We start from the raw sequence: 22932 nt of genomic DNA on the forward strand, positions 1-22932 counted from the left end.
TATTCACTGGGAAAATATATTATGGAGTTTCTCTACAAAGCCTGCCTTTCTGTACATTGCTTAAAATTGCTTGCGTTGAATCCTGGACTTGCAGCATGGGTAAAGCTTTAACACAGTAACAAAGGACATCAGATTGCTGCTGGACTTACAGGAGGAGTCACAATTTAAAAAATATGTTTCTCAGGTTGAACGGGGCTGTGAATCTCTACATGCACATATTTGTGTATGTCATAGCAACTTTAGGTAGGATTAGTGAGACGGCTGGATATAAATTTATACTTGCAGCCTTTGTTAATGTTAACATAATTATCCCATAAGTCTTTCCACAAATGAAGTAAGTAACTTTCTAGATTTCTGTTTCTCTTTTTGTACTTAGCTTGAATAAGGCAAATAGAACAGATGACTTTCACTTATTTTTGAAATTCACTTCATATTCTTATGCACTGAATTATGTTTAGGAGGCTGAAGCAGGAGGCCAAACCTTGCTGTTGCATCTGTTAAAAACTGGTTGGTTGTTGTTTTTGCAGTACCTTGCAGGCTTCCCTGTCAAGAAGTAGGCTTGTTATTTCTGTTGAAGAAACTAAAGTTTTCTCATTTGAACAACAGGAGCTCACAGAAATGGAAAAACTTCTTCCTAAATAAATAAGATAATGTACCTTCAATTTCCAGTGGCGAACTTGGGAAAATGGAAGTCAAACCATAATCCTATAAGATGACTTGTGCTCATTATTTAGCTTCTGTGGCTTAACTCTAGCACCACTGTTAGTGTGTGAGTAGTTAGGGGTTTGTTCACATACCTTGCATAAAATTTGCGCATAAATGATCTGAAATACAGTTTGTGATGATTCCAGATTCAGAGCTCTTTGCAAAAAACCCAAAAGATCTCCCACACTTTTGGAGATAAATGTGATTCGGAACACCTGCTGGTACAAATGAAGTCTCTGATCATTTTTAATTTACCATTCTAGCAGAGACAGATCTCCTCCTGCCCTGGCCAGGAGTATGAGGAATTAATTATCAGAAGAACAAAACAATGTGATGTGGCTGATATTTCTGTAAGATGTTCCTGAAGTACTTTAACATGGCAGAAGTGCTCTCAGCGATGAGAAAACATACTGTCAGGAAATGCAGTGTTTGGGCATAACTGTTAGTGTGTTGTATACGTGCCTCTTTCTTTCTGATAGTCCTACTCAGTAGGTTACTGCCAAATGCAGCTATAATTTCAGTGGGTTTTATGGCATTGTTCATAAGCAGTTATGGAACATCTTTATATGCAAGTTTTTGGGTGGTGGAATTTCTCCAAGCTAACATGTCCTGCAGGATGGAGGGCTGGAGTTTGGAGGCATTTAATTGCCTAACAATGCAAATAGCTGTCTGGGTTTTAATAGCACCCTGGCACCTAATTGTGGAAAATGCCAGTAGGTGTCTTTAGGCATTTAAATGTGCGCAAAAATCTGTCCCAAGAGTTATTTTTAGCAAATTGCTTGGAAAAAATCCTTATTTTTTCTCTGCTGTAAACAAAATAGTTTTAATTAAGGTAGCTTGGAGAACAATATGTGAATTTGACTTATGAGTGATTAAATTTTTTTTTGAGGTGTTGAACCATGCACCCCTTCTCTAGTTTGTATGGGATAACATACATATTATTTTCATGTGAATGTGATCGTGGGAAGAAGTCACAGAATTTTATGGGTTATCAAGTACTCATTTCTGTTAAAATTATGATTTTTTTCAGATGATAGTGCTGTGTTGTTTTTTTATGTCATTATGCTTTTATCTGGGAAGATTATTAACTCTCATTTGGCCAGTCACACAAACATTATTTTGTAATCTAGGTTGAAAGGAAATGTTAATTTTACATCATACAGCAATAAGAACAAACAAAATAGAGTAAGCATGGAAGAACTGAAATTATTAAAGGGAAATTTGTAAGGAGTAGCTCTGCAAACATGTCTTTTCAGTGTGGGTGAGTAGAATTAAGTTAAAGTGTCATTTTTAAAAAATTTGGATGGGTTCTAATGAGTTCAGTTTTATGCTTTCCTTGACCAGCTGTATCAGATGAATGTTCACCAGTCTATGGGTCTGACTGGATTCAGCCCAGAGCACTGAAGGAGCTGGTGGATGCCACGGCAGGACCCTTCTCAATCATCTGCCAAAAGTCTGGGGAGTCTGGGGATGTCCCTGCCGGCTGCAAGCCAGCTGATGTTATCCCAGTCTACAAAAAGGGTGTAATGGAAGACCAGGGAACTACAGAGATGTTAGACCAACCTCAGTTGCTGGAAAAATTATGGAGAAGATCATACTAAATATGACTGAAAGGTATTTAAAGGACAATGCAGTCATCAGGCACAGTCAGCAGGGGTTCACATAATTTGATATCCTTCTACAATAAGGTCATCTGCCTCGTGGATGAAGGGAAGACGGTCAATGTAGTTTTTATGGATTTTAGTAAGACTTTTTGATACTGTCCCTCACAGCATCCTTCTGGACAAGTTGTCCAGCTATGGGATGAGCAGGTTCATAGCGTGCTGGGCAAAGAACTGGCTGAAGGGCAGGGCTCAAAGCGTTGTAGTGAATGGGGCTACATCTGGCTGGCAGCCAGTCACCGGTGATGCTCCTCGGGCTTCAATTCCAGGGCCAGTTCTGGTCAATATATTTATCAATGATCTGGATATAGGGGTTGCACCATTAGCAAGTTTGCTGATGATACCAAACTGGGAGGAGCTGTTGACTCTCTTGAGGGACACGAGGCCTTGCAGAGGGATCTAGTTGGGAGAGATGTAGAGGGAGCATTAGGCTACGGTTAATGGGATGAAATTTTACAAGTTGAATTGCTGGATTCTGCACCTAGGAAGGAGTAAGGCTGGGCACAGGTATAAACTGGGAGAGGATCAGCTGCAGAGCAGCCCTGCAGACAGGGATCTGGGGGGCCGGTGGGCAGCAGGCTCAACGCGAGTCAGCAGTGTGCCCTGGCAGCCAGGAGGGCAAACCGCACCCCGGGGTGCGTCAAACAGCATAACCAGCGGGAAAAAGGGGCGGTTGTCCTGCTGTGCTCAGCGCTGGCGCGGCCTCACCGGGAGTGCTGCATGCAGTTCTGGGCCCCACAGTTTAAGAAGGATGTGAAGGTCCTTGAATGTGTCCAGAGGTGGGCAACAAAGCTGATGAAAGGGCTGGAAGGCATGTCCTGTGAGGAGCGGCTAAGGACCCTGGGTTTGCCTCGTTTGGAGAGGAGGAGGCTGAGGGCAGACCTCATTGCTCTCCACAGCTTCCTGAGGAGTGGAAGTAGAAAGTGAGATGCTGAGCTCTTCTCCCTGGTATCCAGTGACAGGACATGTGGGAATGGATCAAAGCTGCACCAGGGGAGGTTTAGACTGGACATTAGGAAGCATTTCTTTACTGAGAGGGTGATCAAACACTGGAATGGGCTTCCTGGAGAGGTGGTTGCTGCCCCAAGCCTGTCAGTGTTTAAGAGGCATTTGGACAATGCCCTTAACAACATGCTTTAACTTTTGGTCAGCTCTGAAGTGGTCAGGCCGTTGGACTAGATGATCATTGTCAGTCCCTTCCAACTAAAATAGTCTATTCTGTTCTATTCCAAAGGTTACAGGCTTCAGGGTAGCTTTACTCTGAGACAGGACAGTGACAATCAGTTGGTTACAGATTAAAAACAACTCTCCTATGGACTTTTCTTTGGAAGACTAGAACATTAAGTGATGGGAAAATACATGTAATCCACATCTTGGATTCTGATACAATAAGTAGCTTTATAAGACAGTAGGCAGGTTTAGGAAAGTGCAGCTGCCAAGTAAACTTTGAGTTCAGTAAAAACTTTAGGGTGAGTGAAAGTTAACTTTAAAACTTACTTGCTTTCAAACATTTGTCTGCATCAGAGCATCTAGAAATAATTCAAATTTATTATCCCACTGTGTACACAGAGGCGTATGTAACATCACCATTTCACTGAAATAATAAGTGTCAACTTATTTGAGGAATGTGCAGTGGGGGGTGGGATCAGAAAGCCGATTTAGCATGACAGTAACTTGTCTCTACATTACATTATACTGTTGTGAAACCCCTTAAAAAAAAAAAAAAAAAAAAAAAAGCCCTAGCATCTGCTATTGTATAAGTTAAATTTTAGTCATCTGTGGGCTGAGCTGGCAATTTATGGATAGTTCATATACAGAAAATAGAACAGATTGCATGCTTGGAAAGGAATCTGGCCTTTGGATACCAAAGTTTTATTATGTAATGAATTGCTCAGATTCTTCACACATCCATATCTCTGCTACAGTTGGAAGATGTACCCCGTGGCCTGCCTTTGGCTGCTTGTGTGAGCCGGCACAGGTGGGATGCAGGAACCACAAAAGCATGGATGAAACGCAAAGAGTAAATTTATTCCTGTTAACTTGCCAACCAGGGGATCCCTGAAGCAGCACCCGGGCAGAGGCACATGAGTGGGGCTGCAGACACCACAGAGCTCGGTCCATGCTCGAGGATCAATGAACCTGCTGTTTTCTCCTGTTTATCAAGGATTCATGCAGGCATAGTTTACCACTGTGCTTTGATCTTTCCCACAGCAGGGCAGGAATCTAAAGCATGTTTGATAGGGTGCCTCTAATTCTATCACAGGCCTATGTTATCTAAACACAGATGTTCTGTTTATCCAACACACAAGGCTAAACAACAGTTAGTATGATATATGTGTTTTTTGACACCTCAGCTGCAAGTCACTTGAGTGTGTTTACAATCCTCCTCACCAATCCTCCATTGTTTTCCCGCAGTGCTGTAATGCTTTGTCCTTTTACTGCCAACAGTCAGCAGCAGTACTGGACAGAAACTGGGAAGCACAGGAAAAATTCATACTGGGAATTCGATGAAGAGGTAGGTAGGTGTCAGCAGAGAGCTGGAAAGCAACATTTGTCCTTTGCCAGCTGTTGTACTGACAGAAGAAGGGCAGTAACAGGGTGGCAGAAGTGTGTATCAGTCTGTGAAATGTAGTTTGGGCCAGTGCTGGAGACTGCTGGCTGGATTGTTGCTTCTTGTACGAAGTGTGATTGTAGCAAGGAAGTGGAGTTTCCTGGAACACAGTGAGGTTGCCGTTCTGTCCTTGGTGAAGCAGAAGAGGTGCAGGCACTGTCTCCTGCAGGAATGGCGTGGAAGCGGTAGGATGGTTAAATGCTGATATCTGTGCCAAAGAGGCAGACTGTTCATGCTCCACGTGTGACAGCGTCTGTCTCATTGTCCTTGCATCAAGTCATACAAATAGTTCAAGGTTGTACTGTGTAAACGGTCTAGGCCTTGGACAGAATTATCCTCCATGTCTGGTATTTCTTCTCTGTGGAAAGTATATGAAAGCTTAGTATGTACATGGGGTGAGGGATGGCGGGAGCTGGGCCCTGCCATGAAACAGAGAGCACCCTAACTGGACATGAAGGTGCGCCCAATCCTGCCTTCAGCCATGCTAGTCTTATTTACAATAACGGAGATTTGCTAGAGATGGATCAGGTCTACTGAAAGCCCAGGTACTGGTCTTAGATGAATTTTTGCTGTCTTTTTATGGTGAATGCATGATACTAGTGACCATCAGTGATAGCTGTGAGAATGCATTTTCTGCAGTCTCTGGACCTGAAGTCCCATGTGGGCTGCCACTAGATACTGTTTTCAGTGTGTGTACCTCTGGCCAAGCCCTCCCTTACACTGACAACATTTAACACGTTTAGACCCTCTCATTGCAGTCCATCTGGCTGGGGAACTGTCGAGGTGTAAATTACAGCCTGCAGCTGGCTACATCTTCAGTTTGGCCTGTGACGGGTCTGTCTCTCTGTATATCAGCGTGGTGCTTGCCCTGAGCAGTGCAGGAAGAGCCTGAAGCAACCGGATAACAGAAAACCTGGTGGCCAAGCAGCAAGTTTGTCAACATCAAAATGCCAAACTACCTACCCCTGCTCTGAGTCACCACTGTGTCACTGGAAAGCTGTGAGTGGTCAAAGCTGAATAGGATGAGTTGCTCTGTTCTTTGGTTTGAAGGAGCTGAAGAGGATTCATGTTTATAGTCACTGTATGCTTGTGGCTAAATGAGCTCACTCCTCTTTCTTTTGTAATCCTAGATAGGTACTGCAGCAGCACCTTGATAGGGCATTCAGCCTGTCCTATTTGGTTACATTGGCTGTTTTTTTTCTTTCAAAAATTCTAGCATAGCTGTTTACACAGATGGCAATAAAATGAGAAGGAAAACAATTCTGCAAAATGGTGTTCTTATCCTGAATTAATAACTACTCATGAATGTAAACTTTGTTTTGCAGTTCTGCAAAGCTCATTTCTCTGCAGGGGAATGCGGGTCTGTTTGAACGAGACCTGAAACAATCAACCAGTGCTAAAGGTTAGGCGACACCAGCGAACTGAGGCTAATGCAGACATTGTCTAAGACATAGGCAGCCTGTATAGATCATGGTTATTAGCTGCTTGAAGGGCTTAGAGAAGGGTAACTTGAGTGTTCCAGGCTGCATTTACTTGTGTGGAAGGTGTTCAGACTGTTGGAATGTGTTTTTCTGTGTAAGAATCTGTATCAGTTTGTAACCTGAAAAATTCCTAACAAAAATCAGGAGAAACTTCCTGCATTTCCCACTGTCAGCAGTCTGCTGTTGAACTGAAATGAGCAGTAACCCATGGATTCCTAAACTTGCCATGGAGATGTTATTTTTTGCACACAGTTCTTCTAACTCCCCTTTTGTTTTCTTGAACTTCAAAATGGAACAAATACTAGATCATCAGTAGCCCAGGCACTGGTATGAATGAGGACTCTATGCTGTGACTGGGCATATCTGGAACTGTAAATGGGAGTCCCAGAACTTGGAGCTGAAATGAGGTTGGAGAATGAACTCTTTTCCCATTGAAGCACCATTTAGTTAATGGTTCTGTTTCAGATGTTTTTGTGAATTAGAAACTGAGATTTGGATTTTGAGTTAGACTCCTGGATCTAATGCCAAGCATTGCAAATTATTTGGTTTCATATGCAGGATTCCAGTTCTCAGTGTGTTTCTTCTTAAAATAGTGTAGCTCTCTTCCCTCTTTAAAGTAAGTTGACTGAAAAATTATAACTGCGGAACATTAAAATAGCATTTTATTTTAGTAGGAGGCTTATTTCAAAGTGATTCAACACTCACTTTGCCCTACAGAAATCACCAGGTTTAAGTTACAGTAGACCAGTTATTGACAGGCAACCTTTGAGACTGAAAAGGATTAGTTTTATTAAAATGGATGTGTGCTGCTTTCTGGTAAGTTAACACATCAGTGAAGGAACAAAATATCTACGTTATATTAATGTAGTCATTGTTTTTACGTTCACATGTTAAGCATTAATATCTGTGTACTGTTTCTGATTTAGGAGTGCTCTTCTGTTAAGTGGTGGGATAATATACATGAAGATTTAGATATAAGGTGCATTAAGGATTATTGATAAAAGCATTTGGGTTACAATCATTGCTGCACCAAATATGGCTCAACTTGAAATATTTACTGTGGATGAAAGTGTATAAATTTATTTTGGCCCAACTGGCCAGATTTTATGAGTGCTTCCATTTTATGACTGTGGATGTTAGTAAAAGAAATCCATGCAGTCTTTTTTTCCCTGTAGATTAACAATGTGCTTCCCAAGAGGTGCTACGTGAATGGCCTGAAATACGTGTTAACAGTGCGTTGTATTTGGAAATGTTGATTCTGGCATTTAGAAGCTGTTTGTTACATAACCTAATGTATACAGAAAATGCAGTCTTTGTCTTTCATAGCTCCCTGTTAAGAATAAGTCTGTTTGTATTGAAAGCAGCAGTCTATTCTATTTATTGACTTTTATTTCACGACTTTTTAATTTATTTCTTCTGTTCTCATTAAATGCTATACAAAGAAAAAATATATTGAAAAATTATTTTAGAACTGCCACTGTACTACCTACTGGTAGATTTTTGTATGTGAAATTGCACCTTTTTAAACAAATCAACCAACCAACCTGAAGCCAAAATACCTCTCTGAAGTGGTGCTCAATGGTCACAGGGAGGGTCTGTGGATGATGGGTGTATGTTGTGAACCAGGCATGTGAACTGTGTGTTACCTCCGTCTGGGTTAGTCCTGAGCTGAACACTGCACTCGGGTTTTGACAGCTGATCCTGGCTTAGGGCCTGCAGATTTGCTCTCAGCAGCCTGGCTCCCAGTGCAGTGCTCTGCTTTCTGGGCACTGTGGCACGCTGGATCCTGCCTGGGGACCTACATTCATTCATGGAGTGGAACTGCAGCAATTCACCTAAACTCACATATATAAATGGCAGAATTGAAAATACGGTGAGTTAGGGCCCCTGCCAGCTTGCTTTAGGGTCAGTGGGGCGAGATGCTTGCTTAAGCAGAGCTGCAGACCCTGTGCGCTGGGATCTAGGCAGCATACACACAGGTGTGCTCCGTGGTCTTGAGCTGGGAGTGCTAGAGCTGCCCTTCTGAATGCTCAGCTGAGATCAGCTGTTGGGGCAGCCACATCCTGGAAGCTAAGCTGGCTTCTGTCTCTTGCTCCCTGTCACCTTCTGTGCAAAAGCCCCGTTACGCTTGCTAGAGGGGGCGCCGCAGAGGGAGCCTGACACACAGCAAGCCGGAGGAGAGCCCTGCCAAGGATCCTGCTTCCATCAGCTCCTGAGCACCGAGAGCCGTACCTGCAGGAACTGGGTCACTACAGGAAAGTGGGGCTGGGGTCAGGTGGCACCTCAGCTTACAAACTGTAAATGATCTCTACTTGGTGCACTCAGACACTCTGGCTATTACCTGATTCATCAGGCATCAGAGTCCCTTGGAGGGGAGGGTGGAAATCGTTACAGCAATACGTCTGCTGTAGTGGCTGTTCCTCATTCGTCTTGGTAGAATGATGTGATCTGAGCTCCCCTACCAGCATGTAGGACATAGTATTTATTTTAAGAAAGACTTGGTTATTTTTGTTTTATTTAATGCCTTGTGTATTTATTTCCCTCTCATTTCCACCTCCAACCTGTTTAATAAATAAAATCTGTCCTACGTGAAGTCACTGACACGTTTATTTAAATTGAGGTTCTTTTTCAGGGCAGAATTTGACAGGCTGTATAAAGCGTAAAATGTTCTGATTATTTTTTTTTCCCCACTAAGAAATGCAGTTCTTTCCTCCTGCTTCCACTTTTGCATTTCAGATTACTTCTCAGAGTAATTTGAAAAACTTGGTAATTTGAATAATTATAAAAGGATCAGATAAAATACCAGTTAAGGAAGAGGCAAAGGTTCAACCACTATTAAAAGCTGTTAGTTCTTTCCTATTCATATGTCTGTTTCATGCAGTCTCACCTATGTTCGCTAGGTACATAACTTCATTTATACCTTTTTTCTTGGCTTTGAATTTTTGTTGCTATTTACAGAAACACAAAGGTGTTTAAAAGAGTTTCAGAGTAGCCACTCATTATTTTGGTCATATAAAATGTCATGGAGGCTTAAAAGCTGCACAAATTAACTGACTTGTACATATGTTGATGTGTGTGAGGTGCAAGATTACAGACAGGAGTGAAATCACTTTGCACTCACTAGCCTGCCTGCCACTGACTATTTCAGGGGCAAGTTGGATTCAGGGGCAGCAACCACTGTTGGTTAATACTTTTTTTTCTCTTCTGGGTTTGTGTGAACAGTCTTTGGGCCTGATGACTCATTAACAGCTGTGTTAAATAACTAAAGTGAGGTGACTGTGCTGACCCCGGTCTCTGGCCTCTGCTGCTGCTGATCTATGCCTCATTCCTAATTTTAAATTACCGTGACATGAAAATATCTTGTCAGCCTCTTGTACTTTGAAGCACTTGCCAAGCGTTCTCTCTGGCCTTTGAGCCCAATGACTGTCATGGTGTGGTGGCTAAAGATGTGGGACAGCCACCACCTCTGTTTACAGCCCGTGCTGAAGCAGCCGTGTGCTTGGAGCCAACTACTACCATCATTGATCTGACCCTGGTGACATGTTCCATGAATCCAGCCCCCTGTGCTATTGCAAAATTCTTCAGCAATTCTTCAATAAGCGTATTTCATTTCAGGTGCACAGTGAAGACGAAACCCAGCTTTCCTCTGTGTGCTCTTGTGCACAGCACACAGCTGCTCTGCCTGCTTTTCCTGTAGGCTGATACAGTCATGTTGCTTTCCCCTGTGCAACACCTTTCCCCCAGCAGCAGTACCTGAACGCGTTCAGTAAAAGCTTTTCCATTCTTGTACAACCCAGCTAGGACTGCTGAGCAGTTCCTCTGTTCATGTACTGACTGCATATGTTCCAATTCCTTGCCCAGGAGGCAGTGGTGTCGGCCACGCCACACCCAAGCTACAGCCACCCAACAGCCAGCTGACCTGTGGCACAGGGATTTATTTGGTTTTTCCCTTTGGTCAAGTAAGAAAGGACACTGTGAAGTCTGCACCTTCCACACATAGTATAGAATACATTTCTATATGCTATATTTTCAAGGCATTCACCTTGAAAAAAAATAATGATGGAGATAAACCTGTAAGACAGAGCAACTACTGCTGTATTAAAGAAGGCTGAACAGCCCTTAGAGTGACAGTCTGGGGAAGACATGGTGTGTAGCATCTAGAAAAAAAAAACAAACCAGTTTTCTCATAAATAGGTTTTAGCTATTTTTGGGTTTACTTTTTTTAACTTAGCAACCAAAGGGGATGTACACCATAAATTACAGGAACTGAACCATCTCTAAGGTAGCCTTTGTTTCTCATGACAGGCTGATTCTCTGGGAAATAAGTAACTGTTAGATTACATTAAAATAAAAAAGTAAAAAGAAAGCTTACAGCTTTAAAGTAAGATATTCAGAATCTCAAAGTAAAACCACAGTTTTGGTTCAGATCACTTCCACATTATGAAATAGTCTTTCATATGGAATCATAGTACTTTTAACCCACCATGGACCCAGGACCTGGATAAATAATATATAGAGTGGCTGATCCTCACTGACTGGATCTCTTCAGTCTCTCACAGAACAGGCCCAGCATGCAAGGCTCGAGGACAGCTTCCTCACGCAGCACACCACAGCACTGCCACATGGGAGTGACAGAGCTTCTTAACCAAACAGCTGTAATGATTTACCTACACTGAACCTTTACCTTAACCTTGTTCCTGGAACAGTTTCATGTGAAACACTCCTTAGAAATAAAGGGTCAGCATTATCATTATAGAAAATTTCAACCCAGATGGCTAATGTTTGCCAAAGTTCTGATGCACAACAGAAAAATCTGCTCTCAAAAGGGAAAGTGATAATCATCTTTACTGATGATTGTACTGGAATGGAATGCATGCTGAGAGAAGCTGCTTTAGAGAGCCTTCTGTCTACTGAGAACAGAAACACATTCTTGTGGTGCAAAGCTACCCCTCCTGTCTCACAAACTGAGGTGTGAGTGAACTTTAGTTTAAAGGAATAAGCAACATGCTCAAAATACAGGTCTGGTTACTTCTCGCTCAATGAGAGGAAAGAAAAGTCTCACCAGTATCTTGTTTTGATTTTTTTAATGACTAAGTGTAACAAACCCAAGCAACCATGTAACAAGATAATTGTACACATACATTCAGAAACTTCAGATGTGTTAGTATAACTAGATTGTGTGAATTGACCTCAATACTTGTTCCCTCCTTGCTCTTCCTTGCCCTTTCACATGAAAGATTCATATACAGTGCAGCTCCAAGCCCCCGCTCAAAGGCAGTAGAAATATTTTCATTACCTTCAGTAGGAAATGTCATAGGCCAGGCATTGACATAAAACGCTTTTCTGGCCTCTGTTTTAAATTTCTGTACCTCAATGTTTGCTTCCACTGATGAGAATACCCTTCCTGACTATCAGATTAGGATTTTTTTACTAGCAGGAATCTTCTCAGAATTCACATATTTTTCCTTTTGACATGACTGCATATTTCAAAGGCTCATAATTGATTCAGATGTAAGATTTATATGATCCAAGGTGTGCAACAAATTTACAATCTAATCATTTGATAGTGCAAATACAAAACTGGCAATTAACTGGCCCAAAAAAGCTTTCTTACAGGACAATTCTGTTCAATCCTTACTATTTCAGAAGGACTCCTTGGTAAATCCTGTTCAAAAAACCACATTATCTGTTTTGTGTTAATAGATTGATCTCATGAAGGAGAGCAAATTTTTATAATTCATTGTGCTGAAGACCTTGAGAGATTCTGCTGGACAAATCTTGCAAGTGCTTCTTTACCTAGGAGAAAAACAAAACACATAAAACAAATTTTAGTAAGACAATGAATTATCAATATCATATATTCAGATTTGGTACCAGTATGTGTGACAACAGGAAGAACAGAGACCAGGGAGATTTCAGGCATTTTAGAATGAGGTCTACAAAAAGCAATTATACATACCCTGTACTAAACATGGAGCACAGCTGTGATTTAAACTTCCCATTTGGAAGTCATTCAGCTTGCGTGAAAAATCAGCACTGGACAGTCTACATACCCTCTACTACTGAGTTAACCTTTCAGCATGTATATACACTGGATTTATACAGACCTTATATCCTAGTTCTTTTGTCTTTTCTTCCAGCATGGCGTATTTCTCTTTGTTTCTGTTCAGATGATCTTTATCTCCAGTTCCCTCTACATGCTTCAGTTTCTGGTGTGAAATCTCTAATTGTTTCTGATAATGATGGTGTTTTTCAATTTTTGCTTCAAAGTGTTTCAGCTCCTCCTATGACAACAAATAGACGTAACTTCACAGGATTCTTTCCTTCATAACTTCTTTCCAAGGCTTTCCCTCTCTTTCCTTGCTAAGACATCCCTAATGCTATTTCACTAAGTCAAGCACAGAAAGTTGAGTTCCCTGCTCCTTAAGAATGCCTGGACAATACATTACCACACAGACACCCAATTTTGAAGGCAGGTCCTGAAAACATCCCACTGCAGAGTCCTCAAAAGGAGGCTGCTGATGGCTGTGAGGTGCTATGAGACGATGGCATGAACACTGAATAAAAGTTTATATATAAGAATAATGGACTGGGTGGAGGGAGACAGACAATTTTTAAGAGAAGCCTCTTTTCAAAATCAGGTCCTGCTATTTCCACTCAGACTGAAATGTTTTCTGGGTTTGCAGGCTGCTATCATGTATCTGAGATAGGATGAATTAATTAACAAAAAGCCCTCTTAGTTTGCCCCAAAGACAGTGGCCAGACTAACTGCGGTGTTCAGGGACATATCAGAGACAGTCCTCAGATAACCTGGTACACTGCAAGGGGGACTAGAGAATGAGTAATGTCTCTATGCACCAAAGCATGCTCTTGTTTTGCTACTTCAAGGCAGTAAATTTAGATTCTCTCTGTCTTAGGACACCTCCTCTGTGAAAAGAATATAAACACTTTAAACTGTTATGCCACTTATGGCAGCAGTTCTATCCGTCACATCCAGAAAAACTCAGACAAACCCTACAGTGAAATCCCCCTGTTTGACAGAGCCCGCCTAATTTTGGTCACCGATGTGTTTCAGTCCTGATGGCTGACAATATTCCTCTCATTTGAAGACAATTTTAAAAAGAAGTAAAGATCTATCGTACTAATAGATCTTCTTGAGCTTTTAAAGTAAAGGGCTTTTGTTTTTGACATTTATGACAAGAAAATAGTTTCCTTTTGCTGTAGAACATTCCAGTCTGTTTTACATACTCCATTCAGGACCTCAGTTTGGGGTTTTACTGCTCTGATAAATAATTTTAGCTGCTCCTCTCAGATGATGTACCAGCAGAGCAGCACTTGTACCTCTCATTATTAAACCCTTTTGAAGCTGGTACTGTGGCCAGTCAGGAGAAGACAACTTCAGCTGCTCAAACAAGGCTGAATGGAATCTGCACATGATTTCTTTAATTCTGCTTTTGTGGACTTTTAAATGGGCAGATTTATCATTATGATTATGATCATTATGATCTTACTGGGTTTCTTTTGTTAGGATATCCCAACATTCACAGTAACAAGACAGGCTTGCTCTGGTTCTGGGGAAGAGGGTTTGCAGGAATGAAGATTTCTACTAAGATGGTAAAATTAGTAAGCAGGTACGTGTTCTTGCTTATGGAACTGGGATTTTCTTTGTCACTGTGGCAGATACGAAGGTCAAATTTACCTCTCATGCAATTGTACAGTCCTGATAAAAATGTCCCACTGAGGTCAGCAGAAGCCTTGCTGCAGATTTCAGCAGGCTTTCCTCTGACAGTCTTAAGAGCAGGGCCACTGAAATCAGTGCAATTTAAACATGTGCTTTATAAGAGATCAGGCTGCATGTGAGTTAAAGGAAATAAGATGGGTCTTTGATATCTTAGAGAGACAGATTTCAACCCCTGTCCAAGGCAGTTAAACTGTCTCATTAACTTATCCAGAAAAGAAGGTCAAGGTGACCCTAGCCATGTCTTGGAGGGTAAGACAACATTGTAAGTATATGGAACTCCATGAAGAAGCCCTGAAGAGTTACTTCTCCAGGCTACCAATCAAAGTCTATTCTGATAAACAGGCAGTCAGATGAAAAAAACACCCATTTTTTCAATGCAATTTGAATTAAATAAAACCAGTATGAACCCCACAGGAATTAATTTCTCTAATATTTCCTTGAAAAGTGGTCTTTATCATGGTAGTCTTGGGTCAGTTCAACACAGTTCCAACATGGGAAGTTAGCAGTGCAAGAGGTGGCCATGACGGAAATTGTTGGGTACATAGAGTGCACTGCTTCCCAAAGAAGTAATTACATGAAGACATTGGGTAAGAGAGGGAAATCTGGTGCACTGGAAACAAAAAAGCAGGGCCTGATTTTTCAAAGATTTCAAAGATGCAACAATTGATCTCACAGGATTCAGAATTTTCATTTTGCCCATTATGACAGAACCATGCATATGACCAGTTACATACATGTTTATGTATTTGAAATATTAAGAAAGAAGCATGACTCTTTTCTATGGTGTCTGAAGAGCGATACAGAAGTAGTTGCACTCAGAGCAACACTGAGTGTTTCTTTATGTGGGAAAGTTTCTTTCCTAAGAGATTTAACTGGAATTCTACTTACCCGAAAAGATTCAAGTTCTTTCTCAGTGAAATTTGCTGATTTAGCCATGTCCCACAAATCAATCACTCTTGGTTCTTCAAATTCTAAACAAACACATACCACTGAATAGAAATCTGGACACAATCCTTTTATGTCCAGCTTCTATGAAAGATGAGTAGTTTCTCAAATACATACACACAGATATATAAAGCACTACATTACTAATAGGTCTATTTAGATGAAAAAGGAGAAAAATCCAACTACTTAACTTAAAGCTATAGTATTGCTGTAGCAAGTATTTTTTAAAAAGTAAAAAAACCCCCAACAACTCTAGGAACTCAATAATGGCTCTGCTTGCCCTACATGTTGTCTCAGTTACCTGCCCTCCTGGGCTGAAGGCATAATACCCCTTCTCACGTGGGCATGGAAGACAGAACAGGCTGGCTTAGCTCTTCAGTCCATTGTGGTCACACCACATACTCTAATACCATGACTACATCTTATTACTTGTCCACTGATTTTTAATTTTTTAAAAATGAGATTAATCCCAAATAAGCATAAAACCCACTGTATCATACCACTGGTTGTGTCATATCCCTGGTGACTGACTTTACGCAAACGCTCAAACCCCTGATTGATGCTTCTTAACTTGTCTTTGAGTTCTCTGTGTTTGTTGTGCAAGATTTCCTCTTTCACCAGGTTCTCTTCAGATGGGTTGATAACATTTTTGTGGATATCTGTTGAAGAAGAAAGTGTTATTGATTGTGAGCCAAACCACAACAGGTCAAAAGCTCCAGAAATCCCCCAAATCTGAAGTGAATAAAAGATGATAAGTTCTTAGCATGTGAGCTGAGTGTAAAGCATCAACACCACACTCCAAGAAGCAGTAATTCCTTTTGCAGGTCAATATTAAGATCAAAGCCACACAATGCTCTGGAGGGTGATATTACAGAAATGGCTTTTAACTCCTATTGCCCACCAGACAAAATTTTAGTAAGGAAATGCTCTTATTTTCCTAGATTAGCAATATCCCAAGGAAACTGGATAAAGACGGTTGAGTTCTGCTCCCTCTTCCCGGGGCATGTCAGTACATCTGCTGTTGAAATATCTTCTAGCAGCTTCCAGCTTGGACCCCACAATGCAAACATCAAACTGCTTATAAGTTTTAGAATACTTTGGCTCTAACAATTTTAACTAAGATTAGTGCAGCAAGCTGGGTTCAGATCCTCGATGCTTTAACACACCTCAGGCTCAATGCCTAAGATATTCAAGTATATCCTCTTGGGCTCCCAGCTGGTGAGATCAAACATGCATGTTCTGCAGACCTTAGGACCACATTTTGCAGCAGTGGATCTATGCTTGCTGCATAATTTCCAGTAAACTACGATGGCCATCATTGCTAATCTGATGGTATCTTCCCTGCATGAAGTGCAGGCAGAATCAGAAAACTGAAATGGCAACATTTTCATTAGCTGGCAAGATTTTTGGCAGCTAACGCAGAACTAAACCCAGCAATTATGTGGAAATGTCAGCATCTGCAAGCAGTTCTGACAGAAATGTCAGACTTCGGGAGTTTCAAAGAAACTTGGAAACAATGGAGGCAATGGGCAGAGAAAGAGTTGTACTGATCTCAAAAACATCAGATAAATGATCAGGCACCTTCTGTTCTGCTCACGGTCTCCAGCAGAATATTGTATTCACGAATCTTTTCTTTGTGATGCTTAAATTCTCGCCAAAGCTTATCCAACTCCTCATCAGAGAACTTCCCAGAGGTCTTGGCCTGAAAGAAACATGAGCTCATTATGCTTTCCAGGCCAAGTGCTTTTAAGTGCACTCAACTGCCAAAACTTCTTCCCACTTCCCACCACATTTAGAAAATTATTAAGTCCAGCTTTTCCTTAAGATCTTTTGTTTTAAATCCCTTTATTATTAGTGTGAGGTCAGGATTTAGACATCGATGAATATGGTGGCTTTGATCATGTCAAAAGGAAGTTTGCTTCAGACTTATAAAGCCAGACTTGCTATGGACTACCCAGTGAGAAATGTCCGTCATTTCTATTCCACAGGAAACAATTTAATACAGAAATAAGGGCCATGGAGCTCCATATGAACTGTAAGGGGACTGTTTGCATGAGGGATGCAGCCTGATATTAAGCACTGTTTTTACTTAATCTTACTCTACTGGCAAGTGAAGATTTTATCACTTCTGTGCATTTGCTCTGCAGTGATTTGTTTCCCACTGGACTGCTTTTTAGCAATTAGGGCATCACTGGTCAGACAGCTGGAGCACTACTCACTCCACAAATCTGGTGACTTATTTGCTGCAATGTATGATCAAAAGTTAATGTTTCTGATACCTATTCAGCCCCATCTCTTTTTTTTGCTTAGGGAATATTCCAATCTAATGCACTTTACTGTTCCCCAAAGCACATAACATCATGTCTCTTGCCAGAGCTGTAACATTTTACATTACAGTAACATTTTAAAATCCAGCATTTTTTTTTCCCTGCTTTACTACCACTACACTAGACTGGCTTAAGAATTCTTTGTTTTACCTGACTACTTGTTTCTTAAAACTTGTATTATTTCATTTTTTAAGATTATGACTTTGACAGTTTTAACTGCCCAGACCAACAGTATTCACTCCAATACCATGCTGGGAAAGTCCTTATTTAACACCCTCCACTACACATTTCACTTATAAGCATTCTAAGAAATGGTTCTATTTTAAATGCATATTTTTAAAAGGATCCAGAAACAACCATAAGAAAACCAGGAAGAACACCATAGGTATACTACCACACACCGCAATAGTCACACAAAGGGAAACCATGAGTTCAGTGAAATTTGAGGAAAAACTCTGTCTGTGGACCCTGGATCTTATCCTCTGTGCAGACTGATGTGGGTGTTTTCTTTGGTGAAGAGAGCCTGCCACACTTGGTGACCTAGATGCAAGTGGGATGCCCTCAGGGCACAAAGATTTGTGTTACAGAGCACAGCAGCTTGGCCAGTACTTAAAAGCAGAGTAGTAAAGCTATGCAGTTCCCAGTCGAGAAGCTATCAGAAGACACAGACAATAGTTCAGTGAATAAACAATGATTTCCTACACTCCAGTTCCTAGAAACCTTGCTCACCTTGCTCCATAATTTTTCCAGTCTTGGATCATCTAGTGTATCACTTTCTGCACCGTCTTTAATGTAGTTGGTATCAGCTAGTTGGGAGTCCTTCTTTCCATTCATTCCATATTTAGTCATAATGACTGCAAGGGAATAGAAGATACAGAAACATTAGATCCATCTATGGATGTAAGAAAGATGAGAGACTGGGTACATCCCTGACTTGCAGAGCTGGATTTTGCAGCTCACAGTGGAAATGCTAACAGTTTAGGGTGCAGAGGTTCCACGTTTAATGACCTCTTCTGAAAATATAAGGAGCAAAGCAATCTGTTAGCCTCCTGCAGCTCCCTACTGACCTCCAAAGAACTTGTGTGTGCTCAGTGTCTGGAAAGACAACCTGTCATTTAATGGTTCAAATACAAATACAGCTGTCTAAGCATGTGTCTGATGCAAAGTTTAAACTCCTTCTGCAAAGATATCTTACCGTTTAAGTTGCGTCTGAGTTTGGCTTCTTTCTCTCCATCTTCATCTAGCCCTTCAGCCTTCAGTTTTTTCCAGCTTAGCTCATCCTTTTCTTGTATTTTTAGATCACTGTGCAACTCCGCCAGTTTCACAGCAGAGAGATGAAGCTAAGAAGAACAGAGCAAGGTTTGTATTCCGTTATGTGGAGTCACCTCTTGCTGCAGTGTTACCTCAGAAGCCAGTATATATGCGTAGCCAGTATAGCACAGCTTTTTTTTATTTTACTCTAATGCTATGTATCCACCTGAATTTAAGGGCCTTAAGGGCACATGTAACACCTCTTGCCTGTGAACATGGCTATGCCCCCAGCATACTAAGTGTTAACAGAGAGCAATCACACAGCCTTCTCTCAGCTCTTCAGCTACTTGGATAACAGCAAAATTATGTAAGTGTTAAAAACTTGTATCTTTCTTTGCTGTTCCTTCAAGTAAAATTGAAATGGCATTTTTCCTCCACTTTTAATGGGACCACCTTCTGAAAATGATTCTACCTTAAAAATATCCAGTACTAATAACAGAGAATGTAAAAAAAAAAAAACAAACCCAAAATTTATTAAATCAATTCAGTCTCGCTAATTAACAAAAGGCAGTAACAACCAAATTTCTCAAACATGCCATTGCCACATGTCCTTTCTTGTGGACCGCATTCTAACCATATAGTTAGTGAGTTGGTAAACTTTGTCAGTATGGTTTTGTAGACTATCAGGACACTGAGGATGGCCTGGCAGGTCAAAGAGCCACTTTATCAGCAATTTTTACTATGATCAAGGTGCAAAATTTTCTAAGATCACTTGTTAACATAGTTTATGTGCATTAAAAACATATAAAATCTAGAGGTATTCCTGTCCCACATAACAGAACAAAAAGATTAGATATTGAGGCTGAAGCTATGAAAAAAAAAAAAAATTAAATGAATGACAGATCAGCTTGAAATTTTGTGAAGTATAGAGAAAACTGGAACAGGGACAATGACTAATATGCAGTTGGCTAAGCAGCACTGCTGTAAATAGAGCCTGAACTGCTGAACTTCCACTTTAGTTATTCAGTTTAAAACAAAGAATTGTAACAAATCTTATTAATGCTTCAGAACTTCTTGCATGTGTGTGTGTGCATCTTAATAACAAGGTGAGGTAAGAAAAAACCCAGAGAAGAGAAGAACTCAAAAAAAATGAGCAACGTGACTTCCAATACAGTTCTACCTGAGATGACTGAGTCCTGCCTTTGACCTCCGAGCTGCCAGCTCCTGGGAGCTCAGATCCAGCTCTGAACCACCTTGGCTCATCTGTCCTAGGACAAACTTATTTACTGGATGGGTTATTTTGGTCATTAAAATCAGACCACAAAAATACTAATTTTCAGTGAGGAAGCAGTATTTTAATAAACACAGACTCAGAACTCACTATTTTGAAACATCTGAATGAAACAGAAAAGATTCAGCCATTCATTTAAGCTAATGCACTAAATTCCTATAGACAGGAATTCAGGAACCTGTGCACATTATTGTTTCTGCTTTCAGCTTAGGCTGCCCTATTAGTCTTGTGACTATTCTACTGAATAGAAATATTTTCATTTTTAAACTAAGGTTTTTTCCTTTATCTTGCTTTTGGATTACTGAAATAATTTACTAAAATCTAGAGTAGTTGGAATCACAGGTAAATATAAAATTTATAGAACACTTTGTGGCTTTCTGAAGGACTGCTCATCCAGCTGTGTGTTGCAGTGCTGAATTGCATCATCTATCTTTTATGTCAAAACAAAGGAGTTCCTTATTTTCAGTACTTTCTCCACCACTACCAAAATGACAGAGAGTTTAGCACTGGTGCACACAAATATTTCAAAGCAGGTCGAACACGCAGGCATAGTTTACCTCTTATTTCAGATCTTGCCCAGACATACCGAAAAATCATTTTCAAAAACACAGGCTGGGTGTCAGTTGTACTCAGAAGTGAAATTTAGATGGTGGCAAATTTAGTTCAAGCAGGTGTTGTCTCTCTGAAATCTGGCTCACACATACAGAATTCACTAAAGCTTAGTTCTTCACTCTGACAAAGTTAACTTCATTTTATGTTTTAGCATCTTAATGTAGATGATGTAATGCATCTCAAATTCGAATTCCAGAAGATCCAGACATGAAAAAAGAGTGTAATTGGAAAAATATGAGGAAACTGACAATGCTTTAATTAAAGTCTATTTGTAGTCTCCATGTTGTTTCTTCTTCAGCTGTCAGTTCACAGCTGGAGTTTCACTATCACACACTGCCCTATCCCCCGTTCCATCCTTCTCCCACTGAGGGAAGGAGTATTTTTGATACTTTCTCTTGGCATGTTGGGAGGCAGCGTTAGGACAGCATTACAGCAAATTTATTTTTTGACTAAACCCTGGGATGTCCTACCTCTAATTCAATAGCTCAGGCTGTGGAATGTCTATCCAGGATACAGGAAATCCAGAATCAATATTAACTATATTTCTTTGCCTGAAAGAACTGAAACTTTACCAGCCATTACCCTAACTTCCACACTCCACAATATTCAGGGGATGAATATGGGTATGCAGTGCACTTCTTCCCTCTTATTGGAGCTGTACTGCTTAGCTGTAATTAATTTTTTTCACTGCAATTAAATATTTTTACTGTATTTTCACGTTAATTAAATATTTCTTTAGCTCAGAGTGAGAGAAAATCAAGTAGCACTGTCAAAATGAAGGCTCCCATCTGAGAATGGCGATACCCGTTTGCTGGTCCTCCAGCATCTGACTACATCACTTGGTATAAATGAAGGTGACATAACCACCAAGGTGGAGGGTTTCTTGCTTTCCTGCGCAGTGAGCTCCTTTCCTGTGCAAAGCAGGAACTAAGGCCACCGCCTCCAGACAGATGAGAGCATCACGCCCCCTAACAAAATACGGCTAAAGCATTCAACCAGCGACAACAGGAACCAGTCTCAGATCCTCCATGGTACCTGAAAGAATTCACTCTCCCCTCTGCTTCATGGACACGTAGTTTAGCTGCTGGATTTAAATACGGGAAGATCAACACTTCCCATGACGGATACATATGGCAGGAGAGAGGAAGGAGATACGACCTGAGAAGTCCTTACACGGCACCGCAGGGACACAGCGCCGCCTGAACAGCTCGCAGGGAGCAGGGCTGTGTGGGCCCCGCTCTGAGCTGCCCGCCAGGGACAGGCAGGCTTGAAAACACAACAAAAGCCCCCGCAGCCCAGAGGCCCCACACCAAGCCGGGGCCTGTCGAGGCGACGCCGGGCCAACCTCGGTTTCTCCTCGCGCACAAGTCCCCCGCTCCAACCGCCGCCCGCCGCTTCTCCCGCCGCATCCCATCTCCTGAGGCGGCTGGCAGGGAATGCGTGTGCGAGGCGGCCGAGCCCGACGCTGGGTCTCCCGCAGAGCTCTGCCAGGGCACCCCGCAGAGCACCGCCACGGCCCCGGCCCCTCCCGCGCCGCCCTCACTCACCCGCTGCGCCTTCTCCCAGATCTGGTTCAGCCTCACCACCCGGAACTCCCCGGCCTCCCGCCGCTTGGCGCCGGCGGCCGCCAACCCCTCGTTGGCCTCCCGAGAGTACTTGCTGGCCTGGACGCCAGCGGCAAGGAGGAGCGCGGCACCGAGAGCCGCCAGAGCCCGCGACGCCGCCATGTCGCGCTGGACGGGGAACTACAAGTCCCGAGACGCCGCGCGGCTTCCTGCCCCAGGGCCGGGCGGGCGGCGTTTGTGTCGGGAAACAGGCTGGGCGTCCGCGGGACGTGGGAAGTCGGGTGGCTAGTTTGGGGTCTGGGTAGCGTGAGAAGAATTGGGTTTGGGCTCTTTCTCTTCAAGCGGGTTCGTGTCATACTCCTGAACGTTTGCTTCACAAAATGTGGGAATACCCTGACCGTGGCAGTTCTTGCGAGTGGTTTTTTCGCAGCCTGTGGTGACTGCGGTGAACGCGCTCCTGCATCCGTGTGTCCCTCAGCGAAGTGTTGCTGTCAGCTGTGTGAGAAGTGAACACGACGGGTTTAAACACCACACCTTTGATCGAACAAAGTTTTCAGGTGTTAGCACGATGTTCAGTAGTATACAGAAAACGAAAATGTAGCTCAGGAAGGGTGGAAGGCAAGAACAGGGACCAGCGCCCCAGTACTCCCTATGAGAGGAAGGACTCTGTCCCCCCTTGGAGGTGGTAGCGGAGGACACCTCTGCCCAGGACACCACGTAGTGTTTGATGGTATGGGGAGAC

At 42.0% G+C, this 22932-nt stretch overlaps 1 protein-coding gene across 1 annotated transcript; it reads right to left on the reverse strand.

Moving 5' to 3' along the window:
- Window positions 1-11532: 11532 nt before the first annotated feature.
- Window positions 11533-22368, reverse strand: LRPAP1 (LDL receptor related protein associated protein 1). Its single transcript, XM_074904440.1, has 8 exons — window positions 22173-22368; window positions 18667-18811; window positions 18201-18325; window positions 16726-16846; window positions 15645-15803; window positions 15088-15170; window positions 12566-12742; window positions 11533-12254 (listed from the first exon to the last, which is right to left on the reverse strand). Exons 1-8 carry the CDS (start codon window positions 22350-22352, stop codon window positions 12189-12191), a joined length of 1056 nt encoding a protein of 351 aa, XP_074760541.1. The 5' UTR covers window positions 22353-22368; the 3' UTR covers window positions 11533-12188.
- Between the last annotated feature and the right edge of the window lie 564 nt (window positions 22369-22932).

Source organism: Athene noctua, chromosome 4 (genome assembly GCF_965140245.1).
Source record: "Athene noctua chromosome 4, bAthNoc1.hap1.1, whole genome shotgun sequence".
NCBI lineage: Eukaryota > Metazoa > Chordata > Aves > Strigiformes > Strigidae > Athene > Athene noctua.

Bases quoted from the DNA above. Each gene is read 5' to 3' on its own strand.
- LRPAP1 (XM_074904440.1), bottom strand. From the start codon at position 22,352: ATGGCGGCGTCGCGGGCTCTGGCGGCTCTCGGTGCCGCGCTCCTCCTT. The intron at 18,326-18,666 runs GTAAGATATCTT...ATTCCCTTGCAG, and splicing joins ACTCAGACGCAACTTAAACG to TCATTATGACTAAATATGGA. The intron at 15,171-15,644 runs GTATGATACAGT...GTGTTTGTTTAG, and splicing joins GGGATATGACACAACCAGTG to AATTTGAAGAACCAAGAGTG.